Source organism: Protomyctophum bolini (assembly GCF_963924005.1).
Source record: "Protomyctophum bolini genome assembly, chromosome: 21".
Lineage (NCBI taxonomy): Eukaryota > Metazoa > Chordata > Actinopteri > Myctophiformes > Myctophidae > Protomyctophum > Protomyctophum bolini.
The window spans coordinates 32,035,006-32,048,726 of record NC_137882.1 but is presented as its reverse complement, the minus strand read 5'-3'; the positions used below and the strand labels follow the sequence as shown (position 1 = coordinate 32,048,726).

General features: G+C 43.6%; 1 protein-coding gene across 3 annotated transcripts in view; it reads left to right on the top strand.

The window, feature by feature from the left end:
• LOC308336777 (uncharacterized protein) overlaps window positions 1–13,721 on the top strand; it is a 95,537-nt gene that overhangs the window by 63,026 nt on the left and 18,790 nt on the right. For 2 of the 3 annotated variants that reach the window (XM_080794323.1, XM_080794322.1), the window contains exons 8-20: window positions 17–146; window positions 3,304–3,356; window positions 3,940–4,107; window positions 4,873–4,899; window positions 5,056–5,118; window positions 5,427–5,507; window positions 5,809–5,868; window positions 6,007–6,144; window positions 7,379–7,501; window positions 9,046–9,099; window positions 9,555–9,590; window positions 11,212–11,337; window positions 13,404–13,463. In XM_080794323.1, the coding sequence (XP_080650449.1) occupies window positions 17–146; window positions 3,304–3,356; window positions 3,940–4,107; window positions 4,873–4,899; window positions 5,056–5,118; window positions 5,427–5,507; window positions 5,809–5,868; window positions 6,007–6,144; window positions 7,379–7,501; window positions 9,046–9,099; window positions 9,555–9,590; window positions 11,212–11,337; window positions 13,404–13,463 (1,119 nt within the window). The remainder of the gene's footprint in view (window positions 1–16; window positions 147–3,303; window positions 3,357–3,939; window positions 4,108–4,872; window positions 4,900–5,055; window positions 5,119–5,426; window positions 5,508–5,808; window positions 5,869–6,006; window positions 6,145–7,378; window positions 7,502–9,045; window positions 9,100–9,554; window positions 9,591–11,211; window positions 11,338–13,403; window positions 13,464–13,721) is intronic. The other variant, XM_080794324.1, reaches the window with a different exon arrangement.

Here is a 13,721-nt window from a genome sequence, read left to right as displayed (position 1 = left end):
CTCTCTCTCTCCGCAGCCCCTCCCAGAACCAGAGCTCACTGCCTCCAGTCCGGTCAGAGCCCCGCCCACAGAGATGTCGCTAGGCAACGACGATGAGGACGCCGAGGAGACATCAGGACAGGAGGCGGGGCCGACCTCAATGAGAGGTATACGACCAAAAAAACTATGTTAACCCATTCTGACCTGAGATCAGATTCATATGAGGTTTCCACTGGACACACACTGGTCTGATGAACCCATTCTGACCTGAGATCAGATTCTAAAAATGTCAGTCGATTTTTCAAAAATAGCAGACCTACAAGCTCATAGCGCGCCACCGAGTGGCGCGCTACGAGCTTGTAGATCTGCTATTTTTCAATAGCTAAAGCATAACATGATGCTAACACCAAAATGGGTTCCCGCGCAAAATGGGTTAAACATCTCTCAGTGGTTCCCAAACCTTCTCATGACAAGGACCCCTAAAATGATACTCATAATCCGGCGGACCCCCCCCCCCATTTGAAAAGATATGCCAAGGACCCCCAAAGAGAAGATTTTGACGGCTCTAGCAGTGATTTTCAACCATTTACATTTCAAGGGCCCCCCGGGTTCGACCTGAGTTAGGCTAATTAGGGTATTTCTATCTCCGAGACCCCAATTTGTATTGTAAAATCAATGTTAATTTAACCCTGAGAGTTCCATTTGTACACTCTCAGAGTTACAGACCCATAAGGGTCCATTTGGTTCCAAACTATCATTTAGCTGGGGGCCCCCGTGGAACTCCCTCAAGGAACCCACTTTGCAAACCACTGATATACCGTAGTCATCTATACTATAGTCATCTTATTTCTAACTTCAATTGTTTAATACTGTATATAATACGTTGCTTAGGTGCTTAATCAGACTTAATCGATTTGGTCACTTATGAGAAGCAGTACTTTTCATTGTCGCTTCATAAAAACAGATTAAACTTGCTTCTCGATTATTTGATTAACCTAAAATGACCTAAATTAAGTTTGTTATTGCTTCTATTAATGAGGCTTAATTGCCCAGCCCTATAGAGCGCCGCAGTCCCCGCCCCCTTTCAGAAAAGCGAGTGGCCCAGGAAGTGGAAGCCCCATGCATTCTCCCATCGGCACTTTTAATATAATTTATTTAAAGACGGTTACGCCGCGGACAAAGCCAATTCGGATCGTGACGAATCATGACAATGAACACAATATTTTGGGACGATCAAATCAAAAGAAAGAAAGTCAGGAGACAACACTATTTGTTTTATTTTTCGTCTTATAAATTATTTGATCGGCCCAAAATATTGTGTTCATTGTCATGATTCGTCACGATCCGAATTGGCTTTGTCCGCGGCGTAACCGTCTTTAAATAAATTATATTAAAAGTGCCGACGGGAGAATGCATGGGGCTTCCACTTCCTGGGCCACTCGCTTTTCTGAAAGGGGGCGGGGACTGCGGCGCTCTATAGTCATCATTCAGGCTCATTTTGTCTCTCTCTCTTCCTCTCCCTGTCTCAATTAGCCCTTCGCTAAGTCCCTCCCCCAACCCGTCCTTCTCCAATAGGCACGTTATAGCAGCGAGAAGACTGTCCTTCTCCACCCATAGAGATGCATGTTAAATGACGGGATTTCTCCGTATAAATAATCGATCATTTCAGTAGCAAAAGAGCATCAAAATGTATTCTAAGGTCACATTCTCACCTAATACGTCGGTAGACTCCATGCGTATGGGCGGAGATTTTGGGATTCTTGCATATTTAATTTGCCTTCACACTGTCGTCCGTAGCAATTGGAAACGCAGCAGGGGGGACCTTTATCAATGTGTTTCATTCATAAACCTAGCCTACAACACAGTGAAATCTATGGTGATAAAATTATACTCATAACGTGCATGTGTCATGCCGTCTGGGACTGGACCCCCCCAGCTCTCTCGCTCTCTCACTATACACATGCAGCCACGCCAAGCACTTTTGGGCATGGAGGCAGAGCGCTGAGCACACCGATATAACAGACTGTCAGCAGCACAAAATGTCTACAGGTTTATCGAGATGAAAGTCCCTGCTCCCCAGTCCCCACACAGTGACAGCACTCCATGTTTACGGCACAGACAGACAGAATATTCTGTAGGCTATAATACACTGCAGTGTTTTTATGTGTTTTCTTAAGCAATTGATTAACGTACTCGTCCTCATTTCGATCAGGGCTTCAGTCTCCTCATTCGACCACGTCTAGTATCCACGGTAACGGGACATCTTTGCGCCGCGTATAATATGCCTTCTCCGTCTCCAACTGTGTTCACTAGCTCCTCACCCGCCACATTGTTTGCTTCATTTCCTTTATTTACTGCGGATTGCATTCACACCTGCACCGAATCGTAATCAGCATGCGATTGGAAGCGAGGCGAAACCCCCGTTTTTGCTCGGAGTAAAATGCGGCTCTTTGATACGCATTAGGATTCGAATGAGCCTTCACACCTGCCAAACGAAGTGCACTTTCTGAAAATGCGCAGCAGAATTCGTTTTAATCACAGCAAAGCTCTCTGGTGTGAATGTGACCTAACTCTAGTAAACTATGCACTGGACAAATTTGCATGATATTATTTAAATAAACTAGAAATACGAGGAAATGACAGAGGGAGAAATCAACTTTTAACGATTACCGAACAGGAGTTTTCATGTTGCACGATAAGACTACGGTCATTAGTATTATTGCCATCCCTTGGGTGGGTCAGGCGTGTAACTTTCCCGACTTTAATCCGTGTATATGTTCAACAACACAGCCATGCAAAATAACATTGACAGCTATGAGGTGGAGAAAGCTTGACCGTTGGCCCGCTCTCTCTCTCCCCCCTCTCTCTCTCTCTCTCTCTCTCGCACTCATTTTACGTTTACATCAAGCTACCACTAGATGGTGCCATGTTTAAACAGTGATAGGATGAGGGAGTGCAGCGTTAACTTGACTGCTAAACCTATAAGTTAGAAACTGACCTATCTTCAAAACGTTACACTTGATAGTTTTCTCTCATACCTAGTTTTATATAAACTTTCTCTACTAATTAAATACAGTAGTGCTGTTTTTTTTACATTTTTGTAAAAAAAACTAAAGACCTGGAGGCGTGATCAATGCCATTTGGCTATTCTGAGTGGCCAAAGAGCATTGATCACGCCTCCAGGTCTTTAGTTTACTCAAGTTAGGGAATAAGACCAGGTACTTAAGACACGCAAAATACAGCCCCAGGATTACTGCATGTTTTCTGTGAGGGTACTACCTACCCTAGTAGTGTTTATTTTAACCTGTTTACTGTGTCCCTCAGCCACCACAGCAGCACCATCTTTGACAAGACATCCAACCAGTAGACCGCACACTGTAAGAAATGAATTTATTTATTAGGTTTTTTTTTCTGTGATGAAAATAAACTGAAAATAATGTATTTTGTAAGATTTGTATAGAATCTATAATCAATATTTTATTTCTGTTTACAAAATAAAACAATCACACCCGAGTGAAGTGAGGGACGCTCTTATCATCATCATCACCATCTTGACGTGAAATAGACACCATGCCTATTTGCTCAGACACTATGACGTAAAATAGACACCATGCATATTTGCTCAGACACTATGACGTAACATTCTCCATTCATTCTCAATGGGAATTTAACGTTTGTGTAGGACAAGAATAGACACTAAACTGATTTGCTCAGACACTTTCTCCATTCATTCATTCATTCAATTCCCATTGAAAAATGGGAATTTAATGTAGGACGGAAATCTACACCAATAGCTGAATATAGGAGGGGCTCAAAAACAGTGCAAATAGCATAACTACAAGCTCAGGGCCGCCAAAGAAATATGGAGATACAAGGTTTCTGTCCGACAGGAAAAATACAAGTCCATACAAGTCAATCAATCAATCAATCAATGAACTATCGAGCCCTCTCCCTTTGCAGGTGACTCAAGGACAGAAGGGGGAATCAGGAGAGCCGGGTCCCCCTGGATCTCCAGGACCGGCAGGCCACGGCCCAGTCCAGGAGAGAGGGGAGCCAGGGCCCCGGGGCCCGCAGGGAACTCCGGGACCTACAGGGGCCCCTGGAACCTCTGGGAACGACGGACAGCCTGTATGTTTATTGCGAACTATATGGAATTGTGCATTTCCCTTGTGTTGGGCACCATATATGGTGCCCAGGTCTCGTGACATCATGTGACAGCATCAGGGATGGAGATGTGGAGACCCTCATGTCATAGTAAATGCGACCTGCTGTCGCACTTAAGCCCATATATGGAGATCCCTGATGTCATCAATATTGGCTAGCAAATCTGACCTCAAACCTCAAACCCTTTGATCACCATATGTCAGAAACTTCTGACATTCCATATGTTGATCCTTCCCCATCCATCCTTCCTCTTCGATGTCTCCCTTTTGACTTATAACTACCTGTCTATTCAAATTTAAAACTCTAGGCGGGGCTAGTTATTAGTGCAGCCGCGCCCGGCAGCCATCGAAAACTAGAGTTCTCAACAGGCCCACCAGTCCATTCAAACTCTAGACGGGCCCGCCCCAAAGTTATTAGAGCAGCCGCGCCCGGAAGCCGGCGAAAACTAGAGTTCTCAACACGCCCGAAAATTAAGCCCCCGGCCCTTCCTGGGCCCTCATCAAACCCTGTACACTCAAGAGAATGTCCCCGCTACCACCCTTAGATCTCCATATGGAGCTCACCTGTTGTGGCATTCCATATGTTGATCTGACCTCATCAAACCCTGTACACTCAAGACATGCTCCTTATATGGCCGGTACTGAATTCATTCGTCGCCCAGCAGTGTGTAACGCATGTAAAGAAAATGATATCCGAGTCAAATATTAGTTCTGTCTTCTTTTTTTCCAGGGCATGAAGGGTGAAATTGGAGTTCCAGTAAGTAGAATGTTTTAATTGTAGGCCTACTCAAACCCCATACGTTGTTGAGCCCTCAGTTACTTTTCCGTTTCCGCTCTACATTAAAGCTTAAATACAGTCAATACGGATGTGCTGGAGGTCAAGTGTTTTCCTTAAAAGGTGTTGTTTCTTTAGGGTGAAACTGGGGTTCCAGGATTCCCAGGGTTGTCTGGTGAACCAGGACTTACAGGTGAAAAGGTACACAAACCGAATATAACTACTTTTTACAAACAAGCTAGACAGATAGACAATATAACGTTGCTGTTGTTGGGCAGAAACCTTCTTGAATAATGAATGCCCAACTTAATCATATAAGAGCAATTCAAATAGTAGATGTACAATCTCACAAAACAACGTGTTGTGAGCTTTATGATCTACTATTTTCACTATTTCTAAAGGTTTTTTTCAAATAATAATAATAATAATTTGGACAAACAAGGTTTCCACCCGACAGCGACCAATAATGACCAATGATGGAACGTCTACCCTTCTCTGTCTCCTTACAGGGTGACGCTGGCGTTGGCCTACCTGGCCCTCCAGGCCTGCCGGGACCTGCGGGCCGACCCACCAAGTCCTCCAGGTTCTCTGTAAGTCACTCACATCGTGACCCGCGTGTGCTCCTTAACGCTGTTGTCCGAGCGATATCGGTTGGTCAGTTGTATCGACAGCCTCGGTAACCCAGGCTTTTTTATTTTCGGGGCTCAAAAAGAAAGCCTGGGGAAAGCCATTGGAAAATCTGGGGGGAGTGAACCTATAGGATCCACCGGGCTATTTTCGCCGGCACCCGCCCCCCCTCTCTAGACCAGAAATCACACAGGCTGGGGCAGGCTTATAGTGTCGATCGACAGCTCATGTGGTGCGTGTGTTTGTGACTGTGTGTTTCATCAGGATGCGTTGGAGGGTTCAGCAGGATTTGATGACTTTGACAGTGATGCAGAGATCATCAGGGTGAGAACCACCCCCCCCCCTACACACACACACACACACGCCGTCTATCTTCCTTGTAATCACGTTTTCCTATAACATATAATGGTGCCTCACAACTCATGTTAGTATGGTAATATGTCTGTCTTAATCTCTGTATAGGGACCCCCAGGTCCACCCGGTCCCGCAGGAACTCCAGGGCCCCCGGGGACCGCCCCGTCTGAAGGCGTTCTACCCGGACATCCAGGGGCCGCAGGGAGAGATGGAAAAGACGGGGAGATGGGAGCGCCCGGCCTCCCTGTAAGTTCAACAGAAACAACCCCACTTTACTCCCTTTCTCAGTGTTTGTATAGTGATGCAGTGTATTGGTGCGTTCACACGAGGCATTATGCAAAAGACGCAAAGATCACAGCATATTTGTCGCTTTGTATATCTGTTGCTCGCACGGTCGTTGGTGTCATCGAGCGTGCGAGACACTTTGTCCGTAGAGACACACGTCTCTACGGACAACTGCGCTGACGGTCGAAAATAACTTTATCCTCCAGTCCCATGTTTTTGTCAGCCAGAACAAGGTGAAAAAAAAAAGCGGGGTGGATGGAATAAACAAAATAAAACGAATCGATTTGATTGGTTCTGTGTCATTGCAGCTACAGTAATGTAGCTTTGTAGCTTTGCATCTGGAAGTTGAACACAGCTCAGCTTCAATGTGTATAGCTTTGTATCTTTTGCAGCAGCTACAAACGTCGGATTTGCTTCGTGGCTTAATTCACGTCACTGGCTTCCATTGATAAATGAATGGATCTTTAGTTTGTGCCCGTGTGAACGCAGCATATGTGTATGTATGTGCATTGTGTCTCGTCATGCAGTGTATGTGTTTGCAGTATGTCGTCTAGTCATGCAATGTATGTGTATGTGTATGCAGTGTCTAGTCAAGTATGTGTATGTGCGTGCGGTGTGTCTAGTCATGCAGTGTATGTGTATGTGTGTGCGGTGTGTCTAGTCATGCAGTGTATGTGTACAGTATGTGCACATGCAGTGTCAACACATGCGCTGTTAAACAGGTGGCGACTGACTGGGGAGTGGGGACAGATTTGACCATCCTGCAACATTTGATAATGGGACGCCCGCAACGTTGCTTGCCCGACAGGGGACATGGTTTACGATCCCGTCCCTATCGGTACGCAACTTGGAGCTGAAGTGGACTTTGCAACGTTGGGCGTGGCCACACTCGCTCGCCTGCGGCTTGCTTGGGGGTGCCTCGCGTGGCTCAAGTCTGCTTCAGACAGACTGTTTTAACAGGTTTTTTAGCAGAGTTGTCATCCTCTGAGATTTGGGGTTTTTTGGGGGTACCCGTCACGTCAAATGTTGCAGTATGGTCAGATGTTGTCCCAAGCCGTCACAATAGTACTACTTGAGAGTGAGAATATGTCTGCAGTGTGTGTCGTCTTGCAGTGCATATGTGTATGTACAGTATGTGCTTGTCAAATGTGTTTGTTTGGTTGTTAGTCAGTGCTGACCCAGTGTTTATTTTCAGGTGATTGAGGACTGGTTTAGTGGTTCTGGGTCTGGTTCATGGCCTGGGTCTGGTTCTTGGTCTGGGTCTGGGTCTGGTTCTTGGTCTGGGTCGGGTTCTTGGTCTGGGTCTGGTTCGGGTCAGGTACTATGTTCTGGTCCCATCAGATCTACTGGGACTAAAAGACAGCATTTACCCCCAACTGGTTCAAACTGGCATGTCGATCCACAGCTTCCACAGCTTTTTCTGCTGCCGCTTGCTACAGTACGCTGTAATGTTGGATCATCAACACACTGTGCATGCGTGCGTGTGCGCACACATGCACAGTGTCTGATAGTGTTATTATGTCAGACATTATTCAGACATTATTATTCATCAGACATAAGATAAAGTGTCTGGAGTGCTCCAGAAGAGGGTATAATGAAGGTGCTCTGTGGTTTGCGGACTCAATACGTGCAACAAAATAAATAAAAAACTCTTTTCAGATATTTTTGAAAAGGCTTTTTTTCAGACGGCTATTTCATCCTTGAAACGAACGCAGAACTGTAATTGGAACACAACCCACGTGTCGCGGCCTTCTTCTGCGCCGCTCCCTTTCAACGTTGAAATCGCTAGTGCCTTCGTTTCTTCCTTTGTTGTACAATATTTATCTAATACACTAGTAAAACAGACACTCTGCTAAGATTTACTTGACATTCAGTATTCAACTATACCCACTGAGCAATTTTTTGGTCTAATAGACGTCTAATATTCGTCTAAAGGGCCGTCTAAAATTGCTCAGTGGGTACTATAAATCTTCTTTGTTGCCGTCCACCTGGTTAAGCTTCTGTCCACTCTGCATACTGGAGCACTTTTAAAGGGCAATACACTTTAGTAGGGGTGTGGGTTGTGTATAGTTATATACTTGCCCTGATGTATTGTAACTCCAAAGGTATGGCGAGCAGAGAAATAGTTACTCCATTGATTAGAAATTGATCATTCCAAATATGCTCCTCATTGACAGCTCCTTGACACTATACCTGCATAGTTACTAAAACCACAGCATTACAGGATAATGATGCGTCAGCCATGACGTGTACAGGTGTCTTTATCATAGCATACAGGCAGCAGGTACGCCTACTGAAACAACGTTCCATGTTCTGGTCTCTTAGCAACAGCAACAGTTGGGGGAAATCTGTCTTTTCACTGCAGCTTTTCAGCAGCTTCTACTAACCCTTTTAGACCCGAGTTAAAAACATTCACTTTGAAAGAATATATATTCAAAGATTTGCGCCACATTGTTTTACGATTTTTCAAAAATAGCAGAGTGGCACGCTATAAGCTTGTAGCTAAATTACAACATAATGTTTAAAACACCAAAAGGGGTTCGCGCCCCAAAATGGGCTAACCGTGTGAATGGGTAATTGGAAAAGGAAATAAAAGTGCTCAGTACAAGATGTTCTGTGAAAATTATTATATGAAGTTTGTAAAATGTAAAACCATGAGATAAAGTGATCAGTTGGACAAGTGCTGATGGACAAGCTCCTATACCATAATGGTGCAAGTATCGGAAATTGTTTTAGTAAATGAGCAATTATCATTTATTTATCTATAATCGATAATTAGTTAGTTAGTTAGTTCCATTAACCGCTGAACCCCCCCCATGGCATCAATCTGAGAATATTAAACTACTTATTGACCTGTTGCAGGGTGCTGATGGCAAGGATGGAGACCCTGGAACTGCTGGAGCTGAAGGAGAAAAGGTGAGACTGACGCCAGTCAGTTTGTATTAGTGTTCATGTCAAAATCAGGTGCTTTTTCCCCCAACAAAAAAACTTTCACTGATAAGACATCTCAGGGGCAGGTAGACACAGTAATAATCATGATCTCAGTCAGATCCCATTCCTTATATTAGGTAACATGACAGATTAAAGCTAATATAACATACGACCTATTGTTTGCGTGTAAACGGTACCAAGATAAATAATGAAGTGACTATGCTACTGAACATCCCAAGCCCCTCTCAGATGGTAAAAGACATTTATATTTTATATCCCAATTTGATAATAAGCCAATTCCCAGTTCCCCTGCCTCTCTGAGTGGTCCATCTCTGCTAACCCCCACAGTAGGTCATTGGGAGGGTGAAGACAATCAGGTGCTTTTCTAGAAAGGTGGAGGTGGCTGGCTAATGATTGTTCTCCACTCTGTGTATTAACAGGGAGATCCTGGTGTGACTGGGCCGTCTGGACCAAAGGTACTGTGCAGCTATAACTGTGATATTGATATTGATTGTTCATCGTCTCCGCCTCTGTCCGTCTGTGTGTTTTTATAGAGGAGGAAAGAAATCTGCATACCGTCTTCAATGCTCCCAAATTCTTATTAAAGACTTTAATAAATTAAGTTTCTACCTGCTAAAAACAACTCGTTGGTTGTACAATCAAAATGTATTTTTCTTTGGAAGCCTCACAAGACTATTCATATTTCAAACCATATACCGTAGGATTGGAATAATATGGTTCAAATCGGATTTCACAATAATCCGTTTCCACGTGGTATTTTGCTGTTCAGATGATTGATGATTGATCAAAACAAATTTTATTCCAATCTCGATAGGCCAAAATCTGGGCTGCCATTGTTGTGAATTTAGCCTAATTTGGTACCTCTACTCAGTCCTCTCTCCTTCTCTCTCTATATAACACCAAGATACCATGTAACTGTCTAAATATATACTTCCTTGATGTCAACAAAGTTCACACCAACAACACCAGAGGGAGTTCAACAAACCATGATCAACCCAGATTCGGCACAAACAAGGGACTAAATTATTTTCGCTCCTATGCCACCAACAGGTGGAACACCCTACCAACAGCCATTAAAGGGACACTTCACCCTTTTTGCAAAAAAATATATGTTAATGACGTTTAGAAGCTTTAGATCACTTTCCTGGGGGTCTTTATGTGTGTAATATGTGGTTTTAGATATTTTAGATTGTAGCAGTGAGCCTGTTGTCTCTGATGTCATGGACACTGGTCTCAATACCTTCCTGGACTACAATTCCCATAATTATTTGGTGCACTGCTCCTCCTTGTGGACAGGGGGAGAGCTGTCTTACTGAGACAACATGTAGTCCAGGAAGGAAGTGAGCCCAGTGTCCATGACATCAGAGACAACAGGCTCACTGCTACAATCTAAAATATCTAAAACCACACATTACACACACAAAGACCCCCAGGAAAGTGTTCTAAAGCTTCTAAAAGTCATTAACATATATTTTTTTGCAAAAAGGGTGAAGTGTCCCTTTAAGACGAATGCGAATCCCTTGACTCCTTCAAAACCGCTCTCAATTAAGGGCACCTACGGACGGTTGCAATTAGAAACTGGCCCCCGTAAAATCTGAATCCCCCCACCACCCCCTTTCCCCCTTAAGGCCTATTCATAGTCTGGATTTTCGGTGATGAGGTGACCACCACTCCGGTGGTGAGCTGACCACCGGAGCTGAAATAACATTGAGCGGTGGTGAGTAAAAACAGGGAGATGGTCTGGAGCGGTGGCGGTGGTTTGCTCTTCACTGTGGCTCGTGACGTCATGTTGTAGTTCGGTGGTCACCTAACCACCGTAAATCCAGGCTATGTATGAGCCTTTACTGTATATATTTCCTTTCCCTTTTTCCCTTTTTCAATTCTGATGAATTGAAAAAGGTGGACCCTGTTGTAAAGTGTAATGCTTTATCAATGTGTCGTCCACAGCAACAGTCTTAATTGTATTGAGTTGTGCGTTCATGTGAAATGTACCAATTCTGCAAACTGTTAATAAATACTTCAATCAATCAATCAATCAAACTCTCTCTCTCTCTCTCTCTCTCTCTCTCTCTCCAGGGTGACCAAGGCCCAGCAGGTTTCCCAGGTTTGCAGGGCTCAGAAGGCCCAGAAGGACTGCCTGGCCCCAGGGGTCTTCCTGGCCCTGCTGGTCCTCCCGGACGACCTTTCACCTTTGACTTTGAGGTACAGGCCAGGGCTTTTTTTCAACTAGTAGTGAATTTCCATTATGGATTTCTATTATGTCTAGTATACACACTAGACATAATAGCTATAGCTAACCTGAAGGTTGACCAACATCCAGCTCTTAGCTCGGTTATTAAAGGGATTGTGACGTAAAGAAATACGTTTTTATAAATTTTCTTATTTTCTTTTTAGGTTTTCTGAGCTCAATTGCACCGGGAAAAAAACCCCTGAACTTTTAACATTCAGTAGATTTTCTGTGGTCTGGGGTTATCTGGCTCAAACAAGTGCTCTGCTTTGCCTGTGGACTGTGAGGTAAGAGTCCACATTTGCCAGCAGATGTCACTGTTGAAGGCATTTTGCCTGTTTTCATTGCAGCTCAAAAGGCTTCAGAACACACAGAGACAACCCCAGACCACAGAAAATCCACACAATGTTCAAAGTTCAGGTTGTGTGGGTGAAACATAAAAAACATAAAAGAAAAACGAAAAGAATAAATGAAAATGAATGTCACGAAACCTTTAACCAATATTCCACTGCACCATAGAACGATTCTGAGAATGCCACCATTGAGGCTCCCCTGCCGAAAGTCATCAGAACAGCGTTAATATTGTAACCGGGAGGTAGCAACGGTTTTTGTTAATGAGCCCTAGCATTGACATTCTGGTCATGGCCCAGCAAATCATTTTGTAAATACTTTACAATAATACTTGATCCACATTATGCTAGTGATTGTTCCAAGCTCAATTGTATAGTTTCCAACTAAATGGACCCTTAAAAGGAGTTACCTCCGTCTCCGAGAGTGACATTCTCAGAGTTATCGGGGTCCGTGGCCCACATTTGCATACCAAACTGGAATTAATTAACTCTACTATCATGTCAAAATAGAGAATACAGTACACCCACCGTGAGAATGTTTTTATCCATGTTGGGAGTGCTTCACAGACATGCGTCATAAAGTTTCTCTCCAGTCCATATCTAAATAGAGTCCTTGAGGTCCTATTCAATGAAAGCTTGTTTATCTCTGTTGAAAAGGGAGTACGTCTTGCCTGTCTCCCCACCCAGATGTTTTTTTATACTAAATCAGCTAATTCAAGGATGTGGCCTTCACAAAAGGATTACTGCAACTTCTGCAAAGTATTTCTATCTGCACCTGTGCCATGATTTGACACACTGTTCTATCAGTATGCATTTGAAACAAAAAACATTTATTTTGTAACTTTCATAACAATAAATGAATAGACGTTAATATATTGGTTATTTTATGAGACAGTTTGTCAAAGTTTCCGATATTAAAAATAAATGTGATGTGACCCGAGGCCAAACTTACTTGCTGAGCCCTGGAAACCATTCCTAGCTGGCATGGTTTCCTAACCGTCCGCAAAGTTGCCAAAGTGTGCCCTTAATGATGTAGGTATTTAACTGTAGCTAAAATTATGCTGGGAGAAAATGCGATATTTGCTATTGTGTGACTTTGCACTACATTGGTTGATTGTAGCTAGCACGCACTCACTCGGTCACTGATACCGACCATAAGGCTCTCTGACCTACTTACTTACTTACTACTTAGCTACATCAAATGGAGCCTATGGTAACTAAATTATTTTAGTTACCATAGGCTATGATGAATCATTTGTATACACTATGAGACCTAGCAGATCATGTCTGTCTGTCTGTGTGTCTGTCTGTGTGTGTGTGTGTCTGTCCCGCTATACGTCCAAATATGGAGTGTGTTGCATCAGCAATCACTCAGCTCCATATATGGGCACAAAAGGGGCCAGGTCCACATATACAGTAACAGCGGGACAGACACACAGACAGACAGACAGACAGACAGACATGATCTGCAGGGTCTCAGCTGCGTTCGCTTCCCGCGTTTGCGCGTCTTACTGGTAATATTAACCAACAAAGTGCTTGGTTTAGATTGTCTCCTAGCAACACGAGAGCATTTGGCCGAAACCTTCGAATCCTTCTAATCCTTCTAACAATCTTTTCAGATTCTGTGGCGATGGCCTTATTTCCCATATGACGTCCAAAGCTCACCATTAAAGCCCTGTGTTTGTTTTCAGGATCTAGAAGGCTCCGGCAGTCAGGGTGTCTTTGGAGACTTGCTGTCCAAAGGCCTACAGGTAAAACAAACTCAACAAAGGTTATATATTATGACATATTATTGTTATTATTACACATATTCTATGATTCAGTTCAAATGGGAAGCTGTTTTCCTTTCACCACTGAGTAAACTGGTCTAAACAGGTCTTTCTCTCTCGCACATTTATTATATTTTATACATTTACTAAATAAATCAAAAGCTGGTTTTATGTCTCTCTAAAAAACATATTTTGTCATCATTTTCGATTCCCACTGCCCCATGGTTGCAAAGGTGCCCT